This window comes from Halichoerus grypus, chromosome 9, assembly GCF_964656455.1.
Source record: "Halichoerus grypus chromosome 9, mHalGry1.hap1.1, whole genome shotgun sequence".
NCBI classification, from domain to species: Eukaryota; Metazoa; Chordata; class Mammalia; order Carnivora; family Phocidae; genus Halichoerus; species Halichoerus grypus.
The window spans coordinates 115771997-115799217 of record NC_135720.1 but is presented as its reverse complement, the minus strand read 5'-3'; the positions used below and the strand labels follow the sequence as shown (position 1 = coordinate 115799217).

The window sequence follows — 27221 nt, the reverse complement described above, 5'->3', positions numbered from 1 at the left end:
GTCTCTTTGTCCACTGGACAAGATGTTCTTGAGTAAGAGAAGAGTTTAGAGAGATTGTGGACAGATTTATCACTGTAGACCATGGTTGTTGAGATGAAGACTGTTTGCTTGGAAAAGGGAAACGAAAAGTCTTTTTTGTGAGTGTTAAAGGCTTCCTTGATGTTCCCCGAGAGAGACACACTACAGTTGTTGGAGAGCTTCTGGAGGCCATTTCTTAGAATCACTGTGAACTGCCTTAGCTATGATTATTTTTACCTTATGGATTCCATTTTTGTCTTTACTCCAGCTATTTTCAGGACCTTACTACGTGTCATACTGTTGTCTGCTCTGAGAAAGATGGTGGGTTCCCTGGACTTCTCTCTGCTAAGAGACCTTTTCTCTATCCTACTTCTCCAGGTGTCCATGTGGGGCTCAGGTAACAATATTTTGTATTTTATATTCTTAGATTCTCTTATTCTCTGAACAGAAGGATTAAATTACTCCATCACTACTCAGTATATACCTGGGTTAATTCTAAATCCTTTATTTTGATATAATGATTTATCTGCCCATATATGAGGGCAAATAAGTCATTATATGATTAGAGAGAAGAATCAGATGCAATTATTTCACTAATTTTTTTCTGATTCATTCAGGTCTCTTCTTCATGAAGAATGCATTTTCTGATGGCCAAGACCTAATTAAAAGCTCTGATTTCATGATTTCCCAGCACTCTTCCCTCCTTCTTTATAGAATTTATCACCATTGCAATTAAAAAATCATTTGTTTAACAAGAGATTACCCTGTTGATTGGGTAGAGATGTTTTTTGTCTTGTTCACTGCCATCTTCAGCCTGAATGTGTGCTGCAGAGAACTGGTGTATGAATGACAGAATGTCTCTGGGGTTCTCCTGGGCCAATAATGATGCTGTGTTCCACAATGCCAGGGCAGGTCACTGATATTCTCTTCCCTGTGGCTCTATTCCACAGATTCATTCTTGGTTATCAGCCCCTCAGAGCCAATTGTGGCCATGCTGGGCACAGACACAGTGCTGCCCTGTCGTGTGTCCCCAGCCATGAATGTGGAGAGCATGGAGCTGAGGTGGTTCCGCTCCCAGTTCTCAGAGGCTGTGTATGTGTATAAGGATGGAATGGAGCAGGCGGGAGAACAGCTGGTAGATTTCAAAGGGAGAGCAGAGTTGGTGAAAGATTACATCACGGAGGGAAGAGTAGCTGTGAGAATCTACAGTCTCCAGATCTCAGACAATGGAATGTACAAGTGTTCTTTTAAAAAAGACAGTGACTTTGAAGAAGCCACTTTGGAGCTGAAGGTGATCGGTGAGTAATTATCTGAGAATATAGATCACTCCATGGGAATGTAAGTGTTCTGCATTTGATTTCGGGGGAGGATGATGAACAGAACAGAGACAAAAAGGCAGATATTCTTGGAGCTGGTCAATATCCTAGACACTGGATTTAACCTGAAATTCTCTTAATCTATTTATACATATATTGTGCTGTATTTTAAAATTCAATGACTTCCGTAAATATCTACCATACAAATAGATCATTTATTTCCCTGGTATGTGTCTCCTCACACATTTTGAAGGAAGGCACCATGTTTACCAAAATGTACCATTACTGGCAGAGACCAGAATCCCAGTTGGCTCCTGTGATGGACAGAGGCTCAGCTGGGAATGTCAGTGGTCAAGTCTTGAATGCACTGTTTGGAGGAAGTGACTGTGGGGGTTGTGACAGGATGGACTGGTATTGCAAGGAATAAAAGTTGTCATCACAGGATTGAGGCCAGAAAATAATCAACGTGCAGTGACTAAGTGAAGCAGGGAATAAAACTTCCTGAAGAGAGGGGCCAGTGTGAAAAGCTGGGATGCACTGAGGTTGGTCCACAGAATGTTGAATTGGCCACTGTAAGTTTTATCATCATCAGTGCTGTTTCATTTTTAATTATAATAAAATTATAACTCATTGTATCAAACTCAAACAATTCAGAACAATATAAAATATAAATTGATAATCCTTCCTTTCCCTTCAGTATTCCTTTTTCTCCTCCAAAGTAACTATCAATACCAGATTGTTCTTTCAGTTCTTTCAGTTATCTCTTTTTTATATATTTATATAAAGATATCAATAATTATATATAATAATGTAATAAAATACATAATATAATATAATATAATATAATATATAATTATAGTAATATATATTTATATAGCAGACCTTAATCTCTGTTCCTAAACTAATCTTTAAATGTTTATGTTAACTCATTTAAAAACAAAATTGTATCTTTGAGCCCTCAGCCAACCAGGCTAGTGTGAAGTTTTATCTTAGTTCTTACTGGAGCTTCTGTCCCTCTTTCCCTTGAGTAATAATTATGCAAAGGTCCTATGTGGCCCAAAGCATTCAGGATGCAGCTCCAGTCTTGGGCCCTCACTGGTTAGTACTAGGATGCTCATCATCCCAGGTTTTGTTACATCTCTCCCCTTGACTCCAAAGATTAAGTCACAGATATTATTAAAGACTTTTTTTAATTTTCACTTTTTTTTTAAGATTTTATTTATTCATTTGAGACACAGAGATACAGAGAGAGAGACCATAAGCAGGGGGAGAAGCAGGCAGAGGGAGAGGGAGAAGCAGGCTCCCCTCTGAGCCAGGAGCCCGACACGGGGCTCGATTCCAGGACCCTGGGATCATGACCTGACCCAAAGGCAGATGCTTAACCATCTGAGCCACACAGGCACCCCAAAGACTTTTTTAAAAAAGATTTTATTTATTTATTCAGAGAGAGAGTGTGAGTGGGGGAGGGCAGACGGAGAAAGAGAATCTCAAGCAGACTCTGCTGAGCTCAGATCCCCGTGCCGAGCTCATCATGGAGCTTGATCTCATGACCTAAGACCATGACCTGAGAATCTAGAATCTATATTAACTGACTGAGCCACTCAAGTGTTCTTATTAAAGACTTTTGATGCAACACTTCAAGAAGCACCTGAAGATCTGTTAGGTTTTGGGAAACCTCCCAGTCACTCTTTCAAGGCTTCCTTCATCGACATTGTTTTTCCCACCTGTATTACACAATTACTTTCACTAAGTTGTGCACTCAACAATGTAGCAAGAGAGTCTTTTTCATGCAATCCTACTTGAAGCCATATATCCCTGAAGCTGAAATATTACAATTGGAATCAGAGAGGGGAAGTTTAGAGGAAAACTCAAGCAACAGTTAATTCAGCACAGTTAACAACACATTAAAATGTCAGATAATTTTCTGCTCCAAATACACATACTAATATTATTTAAAATCTCACAATTTTTCTTCTATAACTTGCCTTTTTCTTCTTTACATTATGTGAGACAGGTTACAAAAAATTGTATTCTTTAATGACTACAAATATCTTCATTATCTAGAAATTCCATAATTTATGTCAAAATTAACTTTCTAATGAACATTGACAATTTTCAATTTAATATTATGGCAAAAATAATGAAATACATATATTTGCACATAAACTCTATGCAGCAATATAAGCTGATATAAGATAAACTTCTCCAACAATTAAGTTTACAACTTATCTTCTAATTCTTTTATCTTCTACTTTAATAATTCCAGTTTCAAGATAACCATAATTACCTTGTCACTCTGACAGTCTAATAATTGTTCCAGTTTATACTCTTAACAGCATTTATTTATACTTTTGATGGCACTGAAAATTATATTTCTTTTTCTCTTTTTATTCATTCATATAGAGTTGCTTAATTTATTTTTTTAAGGTTTTATTTTAATTCCAGGTAGTTTACATACAGTGTAATATTAGTTTCAGGTGGACAATGTAGTGACTCAACAATTCCATACATCACCCAATGCTCATCACAAGTGTACTCCTTAATCCCCATCACCTGTTTAACCCATTCCCTATCCCCATCCCCTCTGGTAACCATCAGGTTGTTCTCCATAATTAAGAGTCTGTTTCTTGATTTGTCGCTCTCTCCCTCTCTCTCTTTTTTTCATTTTGCTCCTTTGTTTTGTTTCTTAAATTCCACATGTGAGTGAAATCATATGGTATTTTTCTTTCTCTGACTGACTTATTTTGCTTAGCATTATACTCTCTAGGTCCACCCATGTCATTGCAAGTGACCAGATTTTGTTATTTTTTATGGATGAATAACATTCCATCATACACACACACACACACACACACATATATACATATATACATATATATATATACCACTTCTTTATCGATTTATCAGTTTGATGGATACTTGGGCTTCTTCCACAATTTGGTTCACTACCATGGGGGGCTTGCCTGGCTTAAAGGTGCCCAGGTGGTGAAGAGGGGCAGAATCCCAGGAGTGACAGAGTGGTCTGAGGATCCCCTGGGTCATAGGAAGAATGGATGGCACCAAGATGCTGTGCTATTCCCAGGCATAGGAGCTGGGACTCCAGCAGAGAGCAGCAGGTCCTGGTGCCAGCTTTCTGCTATAAACTGCAAACCACCAGGTGGTTGTCTGACCGCTTTCCTGGGATGGGCCAGCAAGCCTAGTGAAAACCTCCCCACAGAAACAGCGTGTGTCCCTGTCGTGGGAGTCCCTGAAATTTAGATTTTGGAAACTCTGAGGTGCACCTGAGATAAAAAGGCTTAAACACAGGCAGGGTGAATGTAGGGTTCAGAGGAAAACTGGGGACACAAATAGGGTGATTGACTGCTCTTCTGTGAAGGCTCACTGAAGTGTAGGGGTCCCAACTTTCAGCTCTGAGGCTAGAGAGCAGGGCACAGCCATTTTCATCTGCCCAACAGTGCTGAAAGCTTTCAGGGGGCAAAATAGCGCCACCTATTGGAGGCTGTAGCTGCATACACCAAGCCCCGCCCTCCTTGTGCCCTGGAGATGTATTTCTACTTAAACAAGTCAGCCTGAGAATCAGCACAGCTGGTCCCTCCCTCAGAAGACCAGCACAAATAACTAGTTCACACCAAGTTTATTGATCATAGACTGCTGCAAAGTTTCAGCTCTAGGGGAAATAGGATCTAGCTTCTGTTTTACTTTTATTCTTTATTTTAAAATTATTATTTTTTCACTTATTTTCTTATATTTTCCAATTTCTTTTTTTATTATTTTTTACTTTTAATTTTTATATATAGTTTACCTTCATTTTATTTTAATGTATTTTACATTATTATTATCATTATTATTATTGTTTATTTTGGGACCTAGATTCTTTTAACAAGCAGACCAAAAAAACACCCAGGATCTAGTTTTGTTTTGTTTTGGTTTGGTTTGGTTTTCTTGTTTTTTATTTCCGTTTTTCTTGTTTTTGTGTGTGTGTTTTTCTTTTTCTTTGATTTTTGTTTTTTGTTGATGGTTTTCTTTTTCCTTTCTTCTTTTCTTTTCTTAACAAAATGATGAGACAAAGGAATTCATCCCAAAAGAAAGAACATGAGGCAGAACTCACAGCCAGGGATTTAATTAATACAGATATAAGTAAGATGTCTGAACTAGAATTTAAAACAATTATAAGGATACTAGCCAGGCTCAAAAAAAATCACAGAAGAAACTAGAGAATCCCTTACTACAGAGATAAAAGAACTAAAATCTAGTCAGGCTGAAATTAAAACTGCTATAACCAAGATGCATAAATGGAGGCCATAAAAACAAGGATAGAACAGAGGTTCAAATGGGTGATATAGGAGATAAAATTATGGAAAGTAGTGAAGCTGAAAAGAAGAAGGAAAGAAAGGTAATGGACCATGAAGGTAGACTTAGGGAACAAGTGACTTAGTAAAGCATAATAACATTTGTATCATAGGAGTCCCAGAAGATGAAGAGAGATATAAAAGGGCAGAAGGTTTATTCGAACAAATTATAGCTCAAAACTTGCCTAATCTGGGGAAAGACACAGACATCAAAATCCAAGAAGCACAGAGAACACCCATTAAATTCAACAAAAGCTGGCCATCACCAATGCATATCATAGTCAAATTCACAAAATACACAGACAAAGAAAAAATTCTGAAAGCAGCAAGGGAAAACAGGTCCTTAACCTACCACAGAAGGTAGATGAGGTTAGCAGCTGATCTCTCCACAGAGACGTGGCAGGCCAGAAAAGAGTAGAAGGAAATATTCAATGTACTGAATGGGAAAAATATGCAACCAAGATTTCTTTATCTAACAAGGCTGTCATTCAGAATAGGAGAGATAAAGAGTTTTCCAGACAAACAAAAACTAAAGGAGTTCATGACCACTAAATCAGCCTTGCAACAAATTTTAAGAGGGGGCTCTGGAGAAAAAAAAAAAAAAGCAACAAAGAATAGAAAGGACCAGACAACATCACTAGAAACATTAATTCTACAGGTTACACAATGACACTAAATTCACATCTTTCAATAATCACTCTGAATATAAATGGACTAAGTGTGCCAATCAAAATACATAGGGTATCAGAATGGATAAAAAAAACAAGATCCATCTACATGCTGCTTACATGAGACTCATTTTAGACCTAAAGACACCTGCAGATTGAAAGTGAGGGGATGGAGAACCAGCTACCAGACTAATGGACATTAAAAGAAAGCCTGAGTAGCCATACTTATATCAGGCAAACTAGATTTTAAAACAAAGACTGTAACAAGAGATGAAGAAGGGCATTATATCATAACAGAGTCTATCCAACAAGAAGATCTAACAATTGTAAATATTTATGCCCCTGCTTGGGAGCACCCAAATATATAAATCTATTAATAACAAACATAAAGAAACTCATTGATAATAATACGATAATAGTAGGGGACTTTAACACCTCCATTTACAGGAATGGGAAGATCATGTAAGCAGAATATCCATAAGGAAACAATGACTTTGAATTTGAATGACATACTGGACCAGATGGACTCAACAGTTGTATTCAGAACATGTCATCCTAAAACAGCAGAATATACATTCTTCTTGAGTGTACATGGAACATCCTCCTGAATAGATCACATACTGGGTCACAAATTAGCCCTCAACAAGTACAAAAAGATCAAGATCATGCCATGCATATTTTCAGACCACAACACTATGAAACTGGAAGTCACCACAAGAAAAAATTTAGAAAGACCTCAACTACATGGAGATTAAAGAACATCCTGCGAAAGAATGAATATATTAATCAGGAAATTAAAGGAGAATTTAAAAAAATAAATGGAAGTAAATGAAAGGAAAGCATGGAAGTCCAAAACCTTTGGGATGCAGCAAAGGTAGTCCTAAGAGGGAGGTATATTGCAATACAGGACTACCTCAAGAAGCAAAAAGCTCTCAAATACAAAATCTAACCTTACACCTAGAGGAGCTAGAAAAGGAACAGCAATAAAGCCTAAAGCCAGATGAAGAAGGGAAATAATAAAGATTAGAGCAGAAATAAATGATATACACAAACAAAAAGAAAAAAAAGAATAGAACAGATAAATGAAATTAAGAGCTGCTTCTTCAAAAGACTTAATAAAATTGATAAACCTCTATCCAGACTTATCAAAAAGAAAAGAGAAAGGACCCAAAGAGATAAAGTCATGAATGAAAGAGGAGAGATCACAACCAACACCAAAGAAATATTAGAAAATACTATGAAAAATTATATGCCAACTAAATGGGCAATCTGGAAGAAACGGACCACTTCCTAGAAACTTACAAACTACCAAAACTGAAACAGGATTAAATAGAAAATTTGAACAGACAAACAACCAGCAAAGAAATTGAGTCAGTAATATAAAATCTCCCAACAAACAAAAGTCTTGGGCCGGATGGCTTCCCAGGAGAATTCTACCAAATATTTAAAGAATTAATATCTATTCTTCTGAAACTTTTCCAAAAAATAGAAATAGAAGGAAAACTTCCAAACTCATTGTATGAGGCCACATTACACTGATCCCAAAACCAGACAAAGAACCCACTAAAAAGGAGTACAGACCAATATCCCTGATGAACATGGATGCAAAAATTCTCACCAAGATACTAGCCAATCAGATCCAACAGTACATAAAAATGATTATTCACTACGACCAAGGATTTATTCCTGGTTTGCAGGGGTGGTTCAATTCAAAAATCAATCTGAATTGATTGATTTAATGTGATAGAGCACATTAATAAAAGAAAAGACAAGAACCATATGATTCTCCCAATTGATGCAGAAAAATCATTTGACAAAATACAGCATCCTGTCCTGATTAAAACTCTTCAAAGTATAGGACAGAGGGAATATACCTCAATATCATAAAAACCATCTATGAAAAGCCCACAGTGAACATCATTCTCAATGGGGAAAAACTGAGAGTTTTCCTTTAAGGTCAGGAACAGCACAGGGATGTCCACTCACCATTATTGTTCAACATAGTACTAGAAGTCCTAGCCTCAGCAATCAGATAACAAAAAGAAATAAAAGGTATTCATATTGGCAAAGAAGAAGTCAAACTCTCTCTCTTCACAGATGACATGATACTTTATGTGGAAAACCCAAAAGACTCCACCCCCAAATTACTAGAACTCATACAGCAATTCAGCAATGTGGCAGGATACAAAATCAATGCACAGAAATCAGTGACATTTCTATACACTAACAGTGTAACTGAAGAAAGAGAAATTAAGGATCAATTCCATTTACAATAGCACCAGAAACCATAAGATACCTAGGAATAAACCTAACCAAAGAGGTAAAGGATCTATACTCTAGAAACTACAGAATACTTATGAAAGAAATTGAGGAAGACACAAAGAGATGGAAAAACTTTCCATGCTCATGGATTGAAAGAATAAACATTGTGAAAATGTCTATGCTGCCCAGAGCAATCTACACTTTCAATGCCATCCCCATCAAAATACCATCGACATTTCTCACAGACTGGAACAAATAATCCTAAAATTTGTACGGAACCAGAAAAAAACCTGAATAGCCAGGGGAATGTTGAAAAAGAAAGCCAAAGCTGGGGGCATCACAATGCCTGACTTCAAGCTATATTACAAAACTGTGATCATCAAGACATCTTGGTATTGGCACAAAAACAGGCACATAGATCAATGGAACAGAATAGACACCCCAGAAATGGACCCTCAACTCTATGGTCAACTAATCTTCGACAAAGCAGGAAAGAATGTCCAATGGAAAAAAGACAGTCTCTTCAATAAATGGTGCTGGGAAAATCAGACAGCCACATGCAGAAGAATGAAACTGGACCATTCTCTTATGCCACACACAAAAATAAACTCAAAAGTGGATGAAAGGCCTCAATGTGAGATGGGAATCCATCAAAATCCTAGAGGAGACTGTAGGCAGTAACCTCTTTGACATCAGCCACAGCAACTTCTTTCAGGACACATCTCTAAAGGCAAGGGAAACAAAAGCAAAAATGAACTTTTGGGACTTCATCAGGATAAAAAGCTTCTGCACAGCAAAGGAAACAGTCATCAAAACTAAGAGGCAACCCATGGAATGGGAGAAGATATTTGCAAATGACATTACAGATAAAGGGCTGGTATCCAAGATCTATAAAGAACTTCTCAAACTCAATATCCAAAAAACAAATAATCCAGTCAATAAATGGGCAGAAGACATGAACAGACACTTCTCAAAAGAAGACATACAAATGGCTAACAGACACATGAAAAAATGTTCAACATCACTAGCCATAGGGAAATACGAATCAAAATCACAATGAGATGCCACCTTACACCAGTTAGGATGGCAAAAATTAACAAGACAAGAAACAACAAATGTTGGAGATGTGGAGAAAAGGGAACCCCCTTACACTGTTGGTGGGGATGCAAACTGGTACAGCCACTCTGGAAAACAGTATGAAGGTTCCTCAAGACGTTAAAAATAGAGCTACCCTATGACCTAGGGATTGCACTACTAGGTATTTACCCCAAAGATACAGATGTAGTGAAAAGAAGGGGCACCTGCACCCCAATGTTCATAGCAGCAATGTCCACAGTAGCCAAACTGTGGAAGGAGCCAAGATGTCCTTCAACAGATGAATGGATGAAGAAGATGTGGTTCATATATACAATGGAATATTACTCAGCCATCAGAAAGGATGAATACTTACCATTTGCATTGACATGGATGGAATGGGAGAGGATTATCCTAAGTAAAATAAGTCAAGCAGAGAAAGACAATTATCATATGGTTTCACTCATATGTGGAACATAAGGAATAGCATGGAGGACCACAGGGGAAGGGAGGGAAAACTGAATGGGAAGAAATCAGAGGGGGAGATGAACCATGAGAGACTCTGGACTCCAGGAAACAAACTGAGGGTTACAGAGGGGAGGTTAGGGGGAGGATGGGGTAACCGGGTGATGGGTATTAAGGAGGGCACATGTGGTAATGAGCACTGGATGTTATACTCAACTAATGAATCGTTGAACACTACATCAAAAACTAATGATGTACTATATGTTGACTAACTGAACATAATAATAATAAAAAATTATGAAAACAAAACAAAACTGAAGGCATCACTATCCTGGACTTCAAGCTCTATTACAAAGCTGTAGTCATCAAGACAGTATAGTACTGGTTTAAAAATAGACACATAGATCAATGGAACAGAATAGAAAACCCAGAAATGGACCCACAACTATATGGTCAACCAATCTTCGACAAAGCAGGAAAGAATAGCCAATGAAAAAAAAGACAGTCTCTTCAACAAATTGTGTTGGGAAGACTGGACAGCAACATGCAGAAGAATGAAACTGGACCACTTTCTCACACCATACACAAAACTAAATTCAAAATGGATGAAAGACCTAAATGTGAGACAGGAAACCGTGAAAATCCTAGAGGAGAACATAGCAGAAACATCTTTGACCTCAACCCAAGCTACTTCTTATTAGACACATCACCACAGGCAAGGGAAACAAAAGCAAAAATGAACTTTTGGGACTTCATTAAGATAAAAAACTGCACAACAAAGGAAAAAATCAACAAAACTAAAAGGCGGCCTACAGAATGGGAGAAGATATTTGCAAACAACATCTCTGGTAAAGGGTTAGTATTCAAAATCTACAAAGAACTTATCAAATTCAACCCTCAAAAAACAAAGAACCCAGTTAAGAAATGGGCAGAAGACATAGACACTTTTCCAAAGAAGACATCCGGATGGCCAACAGACACACGAAAGGATGCTCAACATCACTCATCATCAGGGATATACAAATCAAAACCACGATGAGATACCATTTTAAACCTGTCAGGATGGCTAAAATTAACAACACAAGAAACAACAGGTGTTGGTGAGGATGTGGAGAAAGGGGAGAGAGGATCTGAAGCAGGCTCCACACTCAATGCAGGGCTTGATCTCATGACCCTGATATCATGACCTGAGCCAAAATCAAGAGTTGGACGCTTACCCCACTGAGCCACCAGGCGCCCCTGCTCTATTCTTTATTATTGCCCTCCTTTTACTGTCTTTAGGCTCCATTCGTTGTTCTTTCTTCTAGCTCCTTAATGTGTATGTTTAGGTTGTTTATTTGAGATTTTTCTTGCTTCTTGAGGTAGGCCTGTATTGCTATATACTTCCCTCTTAGTACTGCTTTTGTGCATCCCAAAGGTTTTAAACCTTTGTGTTTTCATTTTCATTTATTTCCATGTATTTTTTTATTCTTTGATTTCCTGGTTGACCCATTCATTGTTTAGTAGCATGTTGTTTAACCTCCATGGATTTGTGGTCTTTCCTGATTTTTTCCTTGTGATTGACTTCATGTTTCATAGCATTGTGATCATAAAAGTTACATGGTATGATTTCAATCTTTTTGTATTCGCTGAGGCCTGATTCGTGACCCAATATGTGATCTATTCTGGAGAATATTCCATGTGTACTTGAAAAGAATGTGTATTCTGCTGTTTTAGAATAGAATGTTCTGAATATATCTGTAAAGTCCATCTGGTCCTGTGTGTCAATCAAAGCCATTGTTTTCTTGTTGATTTTCTGTTTAGATGATCTGTCCCCTACTATTATTGTATTATTATCAATTAGTTCCTTTATGTTGGTTATTGTTTTATATATTTGAGTGCTCCCATTGTTGGGTGCATAGATATTTAAAATTGTTAGATCTGGTTGGATTGTCCCCTTTATTATGATATAGTGACCTTCTTTTTCTCTTGTTACAGTCATTATTTTAAAGTCTAGTTTGTTCAATATAAGTATTGCTAGTCTGGCTTTCTTTTGACATCCAATTGCATGATAAATATTTCTCCATTCTGTCACTTTCAATTAATAGGATTGAAAGAACTAATGAAATTCCGCCATGTTCTCTTTGTTTGTTGCCCTGTGTGCCCCTCTCTCTCTCTTACCCTTCTCCAAGACTATGGTTCCCTCCCTGTCACAGCACCCACAATCCCTTTCTCCCCTAAACCAAGTCTCCCCACCTCCTACATTTTTCTATGTGGCTCTTCTCTCCCTTTAGCTATGGATTTTGTTCTGTCAGTCTTCAGGTCAATTTCTGGGGCATTTAGGATGATTTGATAGTTATCTTGTTGTGTTCATGGGTTGAGGAGAGCCTAGGGTCCTCCTACTTCTCTGCCATCTTCTTCTTTCCAATGGAAGTTTGTACTTCTTAATCCCCTTTACCTATTTCTCGCATCCCACACTCTCTTTCCCTCTGGCAACTGCCAGTTTGTTCTCTGTATTTATGAATTTGTTTTTGGTGTTTTGTTTGTTCATTTGTTTTGTTTTCAGATTCTACATATAAGTGAAATCATATATCTCTCAGTTATAGAGGTTTAGAAGTATTACATAGTCTGCACTATCAGCATTATCTATCTTTTTTTAAACTTATTTATTATGTTATGTTAATCACCGTACATTACATCATTAGTTTTTGATGTAGTGTTCCATGATTCATTGTTTGCAAATAACACCCAGTGCTCCATCAGCATTATCTTTTATGTCTTTTTAGTTTTTTAGTGCTCTTAGATGTACACCTTTATACCCAACATCACAAAAATATTTCATCTTCCTTTCTCCTAATATCTTTTCTGTAAAATATATTGAAATGTAACATACACAGAGAATTTACTACTGATTTTAAATGTACAACATAACAAATATTCACAAAGTGAATACACCAGAGAAATCACCCAAATCAAGAAAAAGAGCTTAATTAGAATCCAGAAAATCCATTTTTTCCCTTTCAGTTATGAGTTCCTCAAGGGTAATTATATTATGATTTCTAACCTCATAGATTAATTTTTGTCTGTTTATGAATTTCACATATGTGGATGGACTCTTTTGTCTGTTTTTTTGTTGTGGTGGTGGTTGTTTTGTTTTGTTCTTTTTGTTTTGTTTTGGTTTTGGTTTTCTTTTTGCTTACCATTATGTTTGTGAGATTTTTCTATGTGGTTAAGTGCATGTGGTTGTAGTTCATTCCTCTCTCCTTTTTATTTTTGCTTTTTACATTTAGATATTTAATCTATGTAAGTATTATTTTGGTATTAGAGTTTATAGAATGCTCAAAATATTTGTTCCTAATTATATCACTTATTTCTATACTATTAGCAAATGATGTAGAAAATCTGTACCAATTTACAAATGTATATTTTCCATAAACTCATAAATAGCAGGGCAAATTATAAATACTCCCTGTGTTCATAATGATTTATCTGTCCATTTCTTTGACAATATCATAGTGTTTCCATTTCTAAATCTTATTCTCTGCCCAAACTTCTTAAATTGTAATGTTTTTCTTCATTTTTGCATGTGTTAGGTCTATCTTAAATTAATACTTCTCATTTGATTTTTCTGACAAGATATAAATAGACTTATTTTCTCCATCTTTTTTTTTGATAACTCAGAAAATATTCATGTTTATTTATTACTATAACTGTCACATTGTATTGTTTGCTGACATTCAGCACTGTTATGGCCTGATGTATAGCTTTACCCCCTGCATATTTCTGTTTTTTTTTTTAATTTATTATGTTATGTTAATCACCATACATTACATCATTAGTTTTTGATGTAGTGTTCCATGATTCATTGTTTGCGTATAACACCCAGTGCTCCATGCAGTAAATGCCCTCTTTAATACCCATCACTAGGCTAACCTATCCCCCTCCCCCCTCCCCTCTAGAACCCTCAGTTTGTTTCTCAGAGTCCATAATCTCTCATGGTTCGTCTCCCCCTCTGATTCCCCCCCTTCATTCTTCCATTCCTGCTATCTTCTTCTTCTTCTTCTTTTTTAACATATAATGTATTATTTGTTTCAGAGGTACAGACCTGTGATTCAACAGTCTTACACAATTCACAGTGCTCACCACAGCACATACCATCCCCAATGTCTATCACCCAGCCACCCCATCCCTCCCACCCCCCACCACTCCAGCAACCCTGTTTGTTTCCTGAGATTACGAATTCCTCATATCAGTGAGGTCATATGACACATGTCTTTCTCTGATTGACTTATTTCACTCAGCATAATAACTTCCAGTTCCCTCCATGTCATTGCAAATGGCAAGATTTCATTCCTTTTGATGGCTGCATAATATTCCGTTGTGTATATATACCACATCTTCTTTATCCATTCATCTGTTGATGGACATCTTGGCTCTTTCCATAGTTTGGCTACTGTGGACAATTCTGCTATAAACATCGGGGTGCACGTACCCCTTCAGGTCCCTACATTTGTATCATTGGGGTAAATACCCAGTAGTGCAATTGCTGGGTCATAGGGTAGCTCTATTTTCAACTTTTTGAGGAACCTCCATACTGTTTTGCAGAGTGGCTGCACCAGCTTGCATTCCCACCAACAGTGAAGGAGGGTTCCCCTTTCTCTGCATCCCCGCCAACATCTGTCTTTTCCTGACTTGTTAATATTTGCCATTCTGACTGGTGTGAGGTGGTATCTCACTGAGGTTTTGATTTGGATTTCCCTGATGCCGAGCGATGTTGAGCACTTTTTCATGTGTCTGTTGGCCATTTGGATGTCTTCTTTGGAAAAATGTCTGCTCATGTCTTCTGCCCATTTCTTGATTGGATCATTTGTTCTTTGGGTGTTGAGTTTAATAAGTTCTTTATAAATTTTGGATTTGAGCCCTTGATCTGATATGTCATTTGCAAATATCTTCTCCCATTCTCTCGGTTGTCTTTTGGTTTTGTTGACTGCTTCTTTTGCTGTGCAAAAGCTTTTTATCCTGATGAAGTCCCAATAGTTCATTTTTGCCCTTGCTTCCCTTGCCTTTGGCGATGTTTCTAGGAAGAAGTTGCTGCAGCTGAGGTCAAAGAGGTTGCTGCCTGTGTTCTCTGTTAGGATTTTGATGGACTCCTGTCTCACACTGAGGTCTTTCAACCATTTGGAGTCTATTTTTGTGTGTGGTGTAAGGAACTCGTCCAGTTTCATTCTTCTGCATGTGGCTGTCCAATTTTCCCAACACCATTTGTTGAAGAGACTGTCTTTTTTCCATTGGACATTCTTTCCTCTTTGTCAAAGATTAGTTGACCACAGAGTTGAGGGTCTATTTCTGGGCTCTCTATTCTGTTCCATTGATCTATGTGTCTGTTTTTGTGCCAGTACCATACTGTCTTGATGATGACAGCTTTGTAATAGAGCTGGAGGTCTGGAATTGTGATGCCACCAGCTTTGCTTTTCTTTTTCAACATTCCGCTGGCTATTCGGGGTCTTTTCTCATTCCATACAAATTTTAGGATTATTTGCTCCATTTCTTTGAAAAAAGTGGATGGTATTTTGATAGGGATTGCATTGAATGTGTAGATTGCTCTAGGTAGCATTGACTTCTTCACAATATTTGTTCTTCCAATCCATGAGCATGGAATGTTTTTCCATTTCTTTGTGTCTTCCTCAATTTGTTTCATGAGTATTTTATACTTTTCTGAGTACAGATTCTTTGCCTCTTTGGTTAGATTTATTCCTAGATATCCTATGGTTTTGGGTGCAATTGCAAATGGGATTGACTCCTTAATTTCTCTTTCTTCTGTCTTGTTGTTGGTGTATAGGAATGCCACTGATTTCTGTGCATTGATTTTATATCCTGCCACTTTACTGAATGCCTGTATGAGTTCGAGCAGTTTTGGGGTGGAGTCTTTTGGGTTTTCCACATAAAGTATCATATCTGCAAAGAGTGAGAGTTTGACTTCGTCTTTGCCGATTTGGATGCCTTTTATTTCTTTTTGTTGTCTTATTGCTGTGGCTAGGACTTCTAATACTATGTTGAATAGCAGTCGTGATAGTGGACATCCCTGCCGTGTTCCTGACCTTAGGGGGGAAACTCTCAGCTTCTCCCCATTGAGAATGATATTGCTGTGGGGTTTTCATAGATGGCTTTTATGATATTGAGGTATGTACCCTCTATCCCTATACTCTGAAGAGTTTTGATCAAGAAACGATGCTGTACTTTGTCAAATGCTTTTTCTGCATCTATTGAGAGGATCATATGGTTCTTGTTCTTTCTTTGATTAATGTATTGTATCACATTGATTGATTTGCAGATGTTGAACCAACCTTGCACCCCAGGATAAATCCCACTTGGTCGTGGTGAATAATCCTTTTAATGTACTGTTGGATCCTATTGGCTAGTATTTTGGTGAGAATGTTTGCATCCATGTTCATCAAGGATATTGGTCTGTCATTCTCCTTTTTGATGGGGTCTTTGTCTGGTTTGGGATCAAGGTAATGGTGGCCTCATAAAACGAGTTTGGAAGTTTTCCTTCCATTTCTATTTTTTGGAGCAGTTTCAGAAGAATAGGTATTAATTCTTCTTGAAATGTTTGGTAGAATTCCCCTGGGAAGCCATCTGGCCCTGGGCTTTTGTTTGTTGGGAGATTTTTGATGACTGCTTCAATTTCCTTAGTGGTTATAGGTCTGTTCAGGTTTTCTATTTCTTCCTGGTTCAGTTTTGGTAGTTGATACACCTCTAGGAATGCATCCATTTCTTCCAGATTTACTTTGCTGGCATAGAGTTGCTCATAATATGTTCTTAGAATTGTTTGTATTTATTTGGTGTTGGTTGTGATCTCTCCTCTTTCATTCATGATTTTATTAATTTGGGTCATTTCTCTTTTCTTTTTGAGAAGTGTGGCCAGGGGTTTATCAATCTTGTTAATTCTTTCAAAGAACCAGCTCCTAGTTTCGTTGATCTGTTCTACTGTTCTTTTGGCTTCTATTTCACTGATTTCTGATCTGATCTTTATTATTTCTCTTCTCTTGATGGGTTTAGGCTTTATTTGCTCTTCTTTCTCCAGCTCCTTTAGGTGTAGGGTTAGGTTGTGTATTTGAGACCTTTCTTGTTTCTTTAGAAAGGCTTTATTGCTATATACTTTCCTCTTAGGACTGCCTTTGCTGCATCCCTAAGATTTTGAACAGTTGTGTTTTCATTTTCATTGGTTTCCATGAATTTTTTTAATTCTTCTTTAATTTCCTGGTTGACCTATTCATTCTTTAGTAGGATGCTCTTTAGCCTCCATGTATTTGAGTTCTTTCCAACTTTCCTCTTGTGATAGAGTTCTAGTTTCAAAACACTGTGGTCTGAAAATATGCAGGGAATGATCCCAATCTTTTGGTACTGGTTGAGACCTGATTTGTGACCCAGGATGTGATCTCTTCTGGAGAATGTTCCATGGGCACTAGAGAAGAATGTGTATTCTGTTGCTTTGGGATGAAATGTTCTGAATATATCTGTGAAGTCCATTTGGTCCAGTGTGTCATTTAAAGTCTTTATTTCCTTGTTGATCTTTTGCTTAGATGATCTGTCCATTTCAGCAAGGGGGCTGTTAAAGTCCCCCACTATTATTGTATTGTTGTTGATGTGTTTCTTTGCTTTTGTTATTAATTGCCTTATATAATTGGCTGCTCCCATGTTAGGGGCATAGATATTTACAATTGTTAGATCTTCTTGTTGGATAGACCCTTTATAGTGTCCTTCCTCATCTCTCATTACAGTCTTTGGTTTAAAATCTGATTTGTCTGATATAAGGATTGCCACCCCAGCTTTCTTTTGGTGTCCATTAGCATGGTAAATGGTTTTCCACCCCCTCACTTTCTATCTGTGGGTGTCTTTGGGTCTAAAATGAGTCTCTTGCAGACAGCATATCGATGGGTCTTGTTTTTTAATCCAGTCTGATAGCCTGTGTCTTTTGATTGGGGCATTTAGCCCATTTACATTCAGGGTAACTATTGAAAGATATGAATTTAGTGTCATTGTATTGCCTGTAAGGTGACTGTTACTGTATATTGTCTGTGTACCTTTCTGGTCTATGTTGCTTTTAGGCTCTCTCTTTGCTTAGAGGACCCCTTTCAAGATTTCTTGTACGGCTAGTTTCCTGTTTGCAAATTCCTTTGGTTTTTGTTTGTCCTGGAAGCTTTTTATCTCTCCTTCTATTTTCAGTGACAGCTTAGCTGGATATAGTATTCTTGGCTGCATATTTTTCTCATTTAGTGCTCCAAATATATCATGCCAGTGTTTTCTGGCCTGCCAGGTCTCTGTGGATAGGTCTGTTGCCAATCTAATGTTTCTACCATTGTAGGTTACAGATCTCTTCTCCTGAGCTGCTTTCAGGATTTTCTCTTTGTCTCTGAGACTTGTAAGTTTTACTATTAGATGTCAGGGTGTTTACCTATTGTTATTGATTTTGAGGGAGTTCTCTCTGCCTCCTGTATTTTGATGCCTGTTTCCTTCCCCAAATTAGGGAAGTTCTCTGCTATAATTTGCTCCAATATACCTTCTGCTCCTCTCTCTCTTTCTTCCTCTTCTGGGATCCCAGTTTTTCTAATATTGTTTCATCTTATGGTATCACTTATCTCTCGAATTCTCCCCTCGTGATCCAGTAGTTGTTTATCTCTCTTTTTTTCAGCTTCTTTATTTTCCATCATTTGGTCTTCTATGTCACTAATTCACTCTTCTGCCTCATTTATCCTAGCAGTTAGAGCCTCCATTTTTGATTGCACCTCTTTAATAGCCTTTCTGATTTCGACTTGATTAGATTTTAGTTCTTTTATTTCTCCAGAAAGGGTTTCTCTAATAACTTCCATGCTTTTTTCAAGCCCAGCTAGCATCTTTAAAATCATGATTCTGAACTCTAGTTCTGACACTTTACTAATGTCCATATTGATATGGTCCCTGGCAGTTGGTACTGCCTTTTGTTCTTTTTTTTGAGGTGATTTTTTCCATCTTGTCATTTTGTCCAGAGGAGAATAGATGAATGAGAGAACAAAATGCTAACAGGGTAACAATGTCCCCAGAAAATAGACACTAAACAAATCAGAAGAGACCTGAAACTGGGGGGAAAGAAAGGGAAAGGAAGAAAAAAGAAAAAAAAGAAAAAGATAAAAACAAACAAGAACAAAAACAAACAAACAAAAGGAAAAAACAGAATATGATCAAATATGATCAGGCTGGTGCATAGATCAGTGCCACACACTGGATTTTGAGCGTATTTTGGTCTGTTAGAAGAAAGTGCCTCCCAAAATTTTAAAGAAAGAAAAACTTATGTATGTACAAAAATAATGGTTAATACGATGAAGGGATGGAATATGACTGTAAAGGTGAAAAGTATAAAAGATTTTATAAAAGGAATTGATAAGATAAAGTGTTGGTTGAAAAAAGAACGAAGAGGATTTAAAAAAAAGAGTGGGGGAGAGAATGTGATCAGGCAAGAGACTAGAACAAAGCCATACACTAAAGATTTAGGGTATATTTTGGTCTGTTAGAAGAAACTGTATCCCAAAATTTTAAAGAGAGGACATCATATATATATATATATATATATATATATATATATACCAAAAATAAGGGTAACTACTATGAAGGGATAGAATATGACTCTAAAAATGAAAAATAAAAAAGATTTTTTAAAAAAGGGATTGATAAGATGTTGGTTGAAAAAGGGAAAAAGAAAAATTAAAAAAAAAGAAAGTAAAAAAAAATTAACTTTGAAAGACTAAATAATCATGGTAAAAAAGCCGTGAATTCTACGTGCTGTATTCCCCTAGTGCTGGAGTTCTGCCATTCTCATTGATGGGTAACCTTGTTCTTGGCTGGCTGTTCTTGCTGACCTTCTGGGGGAGGGGCCTGTTGCCGTGGTTCTCAAATGTCTTTGCTGAAGGCAGAATTGCCCCACCCTTGCCGCCCGGGCTAAGTAATCTGCTCGGGTTTGCTCTCCCTAGCTTTTGTTCCCTGCAAGTTTTCTGTTCAGCCTTGGAGGATGAGAGTGAATGGTGGCCTCCCAATCTCCTCCTGGGAGGAGCGGAGAACTCGGGGCCCCACTCCTCAGTGAGCCCCCAGAGAAAAGCAGTCACTCCCATCTCCCCGGTCTCCAGCCGCACTCCGTGCTCACCTGCCTGTGACGGAGCGTTTCTATCTCTGGTACACGACCCCGTGTGGAGTCTCCAAACCCAGCAGATCCCTGCGGTGTGCTCCCACACTGCTCCTCCCAGGAGAGGAAGGTGAGTCTCCCCAGATCTGCCGCTTGTTGGGTCCCTGCTGGAGGAGCAGTGGCCTGACTGTGCCACAGATCACGGTTTATGGCAACCCTGAGCTGAGAGCCTGTGCCTCAGCTCCGTCTCTGCAGCCGGCTTCCCCGCTCCGATACCTGGGAGCTCCGCCACACTCAGGCACCCCCGGTCTTTCTGTGACCCTGAGGGTCCTGAGACCACACTGTCCTGCGAGGGTTCCACCCCCAGCTTAGCCACTGGAGAGACGTCCCTCAGCGGAGCAGACTTCTAAAAGTCCGATTTTGTGCTCCGCGGCTCTATCACTTGCCAGAAGCGGCTGACCGAGGCCCCCTCCCCTCCCCTCTATCCTCCGGAATATTGCCTGGGATTCACTTCTCCAGAGTCTTACCTTCCAGAAAGTGGTCACTTTTCTGTTCAGAGTTGCTGCTATTCTTTTCTTTGATCACCTCCTTAGTTTGTAGGTGTTCAGAATGGTTTGATCCCTATCTAGTTGAATTCCTGGGATCAGACGAAATTTAGGTCTCCTACTCCTCTGCCATCTTGCTCCTCCCTCCCAAACTTTATCCATCTTCTTTATGTATAACTTTATTAAAAAGAATCCAAATCGATTAGGTCTTGAAAAAAAGAGTGACAAACTCTCCTGAGCCATGTTACTGTGATCGCACTCTAGTATCTTCCTAGTAGGAAGTCATAGTTTTTCACAGTTCCAGACATAACCTCACATAAGTCACGTCATTTTTTTCAGTACTTTTGCCATATCCATTCATTGACTGATGTATATAAAGTCCAACCTTTAGAATATATAATAGTGATAGATATATATCTATATATATAATAGATATATAATCTATATATCTACACTTATCTACCATTCAGTTAAGCTTTGCCTAGTACAGCTGCTTCTATGCTCAGGAGCATCTCTTTCTGTTCTTCTTTCTCTGTCTCTTTTTTAAATAATTATTTGTTCATTTGTCAGAGAGAGAGAGAGAGCACAAGCAGGGGAAGCAGCAGGCAGAGGGAGAAGCAGGCTCCCCACTGAGCAAGGAGTGTGATGCGAGACTTGATCCCAGGAACCTGGGATTATGACCTGAGCTGAAGGCAGATACTGACTGAGCCACCCAGGTGCCCTGTTCCTCTTTCTCAACATAGGTATAGTTTTTGCTTATTTCACCTTGGAGCTTCATTTGTTATATTCTTCCAGGAGACACAAGGTCTATTTTTGTCTATTAGTATTTGCTTCCTAGGCCTTGACTGTTGCATTTTGCTCATGACCAGTTTCTTTTTTTTTTTTCTCTTTGATATCTTTTTTTTCCTATTTCCTCTTAACTTCCTTTTTTATTGTTTTTTTAATCTTAATTCAAGATTAACATACAGTGTTATATTAGTTTCAGGTGTACAATATATAGTGATTCAACAATATAGATTCAATAATTCTATACATTATTCAGTGTGCATCATGGTAATCTCCTTCATCTATTTCACCCATCCCCCCCAGCACACACAACCCTCTGGTAACCATCAGTTTGTTCTCTATAATTAAGAGTCTGTTTTGCTTTTGACCAGTTTTACTCACTTCTATTAATTTCCTTTGTTCAAGAGAGTTGGCAGCTCCCTCCAGCAATTCTGAAGATTGTCTTTCAGATTGCTTTCTGTTTTTTACAAGTGTGTCCCTCCCAAGCAGGTCAGGATCTGATAGTAAAAATTATTAGCGGCATTATAATTTTTAGCCAAAAAAAGACAAGATCTCTGAGATTTCTAATATATTTCCTATATCTGAGGAATCATAGTAGGACTGAGCTGGACCTAAGAGGATCCATACCATGAGATATTAAGTTTTAAAAGGACAAAATAATATATAGCCTTACAAGCCAGGATAGCCATTATTCTCAAAGAGACAATGGATTCTTCTAGCATTCTAGTAATGTAATGTTTTAATATGGGTGCTGGTGACATGGATCCACTAGTAGACCCAACCTGTGCAAAATTGAAGAGGAGAGGTGGTGGAGAGAAAAGAAATAAATGAGAGTGGAAAAGTTAAAAAAAAAATAGATCAACTCCTTCATGGAATAACTTCACCTGGCTACCTTCATCTTTTAGCTATTCTCTACTCAGGGGAAGAAAGAAAATTTGGAAAACATGCAAAATGAGATTGTTTAAGGAAGTGACTACAAGAAGACTCAATTTAATCACAGAAAGGTAGTCTTCCTTATAACTTCAATATGTGGAATAGATAGATATAGGACAGATATAGAAATATTGGTGTTTTCCTGAAAGAACTTAACATTGGTAAAATTTACTCAGCCCTTTTCCTTTTATGGCCAATTGCAGATATGCAGATCTGCAAATGTGTAGAGCAGATGTGGTAGGCATCAGTATGGAGTCTAGTATCAGCTTTAAATCTCTTGAGATTTAGCCACAGTTACCCATTTATCTCATGAGAGAAGAAAAGAAACCCTCTCTTCCCACCAAGAATGATGGTGCTTTGTCCATATCCCCACACTGTGTAAAATTAGGGACTCTGGATCAAAGGCGTCCAGGCCTCAAATGAATGACTTTCTCCTTTCCAGGTCTGGGTTCTGGTCCTCGTGTTTTCATGGTGGGTCCAGAAGATAAAGGAATAAGGCTGACATGCACAGGCAAGGGGTGGTTTCCCCAGCCTGAGGTAAAATGGACAGATGCAAGGGGAGAGAAGATACCATCTCTCTCTGAGGATGAGACCCAAGATGATGATGGGTTGTTTCAAATACAGGCATCCCTCATTGTGAGAGACACTTCAAAGACAAAAGTGTCCTGCTCCATGAAGAACCCCTTCTTTGGACAAGAGCAGGTGGAAACCATTTCTATCCCAGGTCAGTGTTGCTCATTTGGGGGACAGGATAGGTGTGAGGAGGGGATATTTAGGAATTGGGATGGGATAGGATTGGTTGGTAATGTTTTTAATCAGGTTTTGGGGGCCTCTGTATCAGAATCCTTCTTCCCTAGGACCTCTCCTTGGAAGGTAGCATTTGCTGGGACTTTCTTCATACTTGGGATTTTCCTGGGTGCTGTTGTGTTTTTGGCTTGGAAAGAACGACAGGAGAAGAAAAGAGTACAGGAAGTCCAGGAGGAAAAAGAGAAGGAAAGTGAAGCCAGAGGTAAAACTGAATCAGACTGGGTGGGATCTGTGAACTTATGGGTTTGTTAGCTGTGCATATGGATGGAATCTGTTGGAACAGAGAGACATGAGTGTACTCAGTTAGAACCTCAAGACCTCCAGTAGGACATGGAGTCAAGGGCCTTTATGAGAAAAATATTATAATAATAGAGTCCAGTGGAGAGAGAAAATTCATTGGTATAAACATGGAGTTAGGAAAAAATGGTTGAAGTAATTCTCAGGATGAATTTCTTGATCTAGGTATATGGAAGTAGCATTCAGGATCTGGGCTTAGGTAACATAGTCTAGAAAATAAACCTTGGACTTGTTTTCTATAAAATGTTTTGTTATTTTCTTTCCTTTTTAGAATTGCTTGAGAAAGAGCTTGGTAAGTGTTCCATTTTTCTTTGTTCTGGTAGATGTACTAGAAGCTATGTACTTTGCATCTCACAGGTTGTTATTCCTTTTCAGTCAGAAGGAAGCAGTTATATCAGCAAGGTGAGAATATTGATGTTATAGTTGGACCAACCATCTCATCCCTCTGTTTTGATCATCTCCTGTTCACCTTGCTAGTGAAGGAGGGCTTCCCCACACTAAATAGGGTAAGATGTTTAGACACATGGCACCCAACACTGGACATATGAGCTTGACAGCAGTTTATTAACCACCTATACTCACATCCTGGGGGAGGAGGGCACCACAAGCCATGCAGGACCACATGTTGCACTTGTGAACAGAGTGAACCAGCAGGGGCTGAGGGAGGCAAGCTTTTTAGTAACCAGAAGATGAGGTGTTACTGGTTTCTGTGGAAGTATGTGATTGGCTTGTTTGAGTAATTTCACAGGCTGACAGGGAGGTTGAGGACCAGGTGGGGTTCAGCTGGCTCAACTGATAGGAAAGTTAGTTGAGTGTGGAGTTTCTCCTGCTGGGTGGAGGCATATCTGGTGAGAGCAGGGGAGCTTACGGGCGTTTAGAGCCCTTTGAAGTTCAAAGACGTCAGGTAGCATATGAAATTTTAGGCTTTACAGTACACTCTCACAAAGTTTATCTTCTTCTCTCCCAAAAGAATCAGAACCTCATATTTTATCACAGATATGTTAGTGGAATGTGGAAAATGTGAGAAATAGAATAGATTAAAGAAGAAAAATACCCCCAAATTGTCATTGAAGAGATGAATACAGAAATATAGCACTATCATAAATCTTCATATTTCACATGGTTGCAGCAATTTAATACTCTAGAGTGAAGGTCCTGTGAATGGGAAAATCTAATTCCTTTGTTTTATTTCAGACTGGAAAAAAGCAAATTTATATGCTGGTGAGTAATTGATGTTGTCTTGGGACTTCAGGCACCCGAGGATTTCATGAGGCACTTCCAGAGCATTTTTCAGAGATGTGCTATATTCTGGAAATTTTATTTTGATTGTGGGAGTCCAAACAAATAAGGGAATAAGGGTAAAGCATCACACTAGTTGAGAAGACATGTTCTTGATGTATTTCCCCATGTGATTTTTTTTTTAGACTGGAGAAAGGAACAATTCAAAGCAGGTGAGTGACTTTATTATTTTGTCCCACATAATCTCTCTTCTACAAACGAGAAACTCTTACATTTATATAAACTCCCAATAAAACCTGGTTGGTTTTCCATTCATGGCTTTCAGTTCAGTCTCAGTCTCATGCTGAAATGTGAACAGATTTCTAACTTTTCTGATATCATTCATTCATTCAGCATTAATTTATAGAACTATTTATTCAAGGCCAAATAAATAAAGCCGATCTGATCTCTGACTTCATGGAAAAGTACATGTACAAATTGTAATGAAGGTTATGAAGGAATAAGAGATTTCCATGAGAAAAAAAATGGTGGGTTGAAGGAATTTCCCTGAGGAACTGATTTTTAATCTGAAACTTAATTGATATGGTGGATTCATTTGAATAACACTGCAAGAGCAGTTCGGTCAGAAGGAAGTCTGTTACACTGGCCTGAGACAGAGAAGAGCTTGTTGTATCTCAGTGTAAGTGGAAAACCATCTTAGAATCTTTCCAGAATTATTAGTTGATTATCAGTTTCTAGTGCATGCTGCTTTGCTCTGAATACCTCTGCATCCACAAATATTTCCTAGTTAATTTAATCCTCCAAAAATTAAAGCACATTCTACTATCCCCACATACAAATTCTTATGAGAGAAATTCTAACTATTGAAGATGTTTGATTTGAGAAGAAACAGATTAATTACTGCTGGTATTAGTACTATTGCTGCTATTACTGCTGGTATTAATGTTACAATAACTATTGGAAGCTAAAAAAAATTGGCAAGTGTTCATCATGGGCAAGACATAGTTGTAAGTTACACATTATCTTGTTTATTTCTCACAATAGTCCTATGCTGAGGTATCATAATTGCATATATCATTATGAAGGTAAAGTTGAGGATGAGAGAAGCAAAGTAACCAAGATCGCACTTACTAAGGATAAAGTGATTATCAAAATGCCTATCTTTCTGACTACAGAGCCTAGGATTTCAACCATTAGAAATCTAATAAAAGTACATGAGAAGTGGGTGACTTAATAATTATGTAGTAAATGATACCAAATGAAAATGATACCAAAGAAGCTTAAATGAAAGTAGATACACTGTGATTGGACTCTGACAGGGCTTTATTATTAAGAGCAAGCAGTAAAGTGAAGACATTAGAGGGAGGCTAGAGGGACCCCATTCTGAAATACCTGACTCTGGGAATCTTCAGGTCAGGCAGACAGCGCTCTTGCCTAGATGGTCTCAGCCCATCTGGAACAAATGGTTGCTCAAGCTCGTCCAGCCTTGGCCTTCTATGATATACACACATATCTCCTGTGTATGGACACAGGACAAACCATAAATTGTTTTACCTCCTCTTCTGTGGCTCTCCCTCTTATTTTCCTTCTTTCTCCTTTCCCTGTATTTGCATCTTTCCTAAGGCCAGCCAGTCTCCACTGCGGAATGACCTACTTTTCCCCCTCTACCTGCAGTTGTTGTTACTCTGGATCCAGACAGTGCTCATCCCAATCTCATCATCTCTGAGAATAGAAAACAAGTTTCTTTAATGGAAAATGTTCCTCAGAACTGTGATGCCTCAGTATACCAAGGACAAGAGGAATCTGAAGCTGTCTTCAGTGTTCTGGGCCAAAATTGCTTTAACACAGGGAGACATTGCTGGGAGGTAGAAGTCAATATTGGGACAGAAGCCGGACCTGAAACTAAATGGGCTGTGGGTGTTTGCTTAAATACAGTAAAAAGAGATAAGTGGTTTGTAGAATGTCCAGAGAAGAATTTCTGGGTGATAGCATACGAGAAAGGAGAAGTTAAGGTTCTCACCTTCTCAGAGTCACTGTCACTGAGGCAGCATCCTCAAAGGATAGGAGTTTTCTTGGACCGGGAAGATGGAGATGTGTCATTTTACAACATGGTTGATGGGTCACACATCTTTTCCTTTACTGGAATCACCTCCTATGGGACCCTCTGTCCTTATTTTAGGCTTCAGGGTGCTGGCACATCTGTGACCATCTGCTCAACTTCAGATTGCACTGAAAATTGTCCTGATTTTTCTCCAAATACCTCTGTAACTCATTTAAGGAGTGGTGACATGGGTATCCCTCAAGAAGCTAAGCGTCTATTACCTCCATAG

The 27221-nt window shown here is 38.3% G+C and overlaps 1 protein-coding gene across 1 annotated transcript; it reads left to right on the top strand.

Annotated features, from left to right (window-relative positions):
• Nucleotides 1-336: 336 nt before the first annotated feature.
• Nucleotides 337-27221, top strand: LOC118548169 (butyrophilin subfamily 1 member A1-like). The gene is made up of 9 exons (XM_036111975.2): nucleotides 337-415; nucleotides 969-1316; nucleotides 22991-23272; nucleotides 23390-23557; nucleotides 23924-23944; nucleotides 24028-24054; nucleotides 24847-24873; nucleotides 25077-25103; nucleotides 26566-27221. Exons 1-9 carry the CDS (start codon nucleotides 337-339, stop codon nucleotides 27219-27221), a joined length of 1635 nt encoding a protein of 544 aa, XP_035967868.2.

Coding starts and splice junctions, on each gene's coding strand:
- LOC118548169 (XM_036111975.2), top strand. CDS start 337: ATGGTGGGTTCCCTGGACTTCTCTCTGCTAAGAGACCTTTTCTCTATC. Junction 23,945..24,027: donor ATTGCTTGAGAAAGAGCTTG/GTAAGTGTTCCA, acceptor ATTCCTTTTCAG/TCAGAAGGAAGCAGTTATAT. Junction 24,874..25,076: donor AAAAGCAAATTTATATGCTG/GTGAGTAATTGA, acceptor TTTTTTTTTTAG/ACTGGAGAAAGGAACAATTC.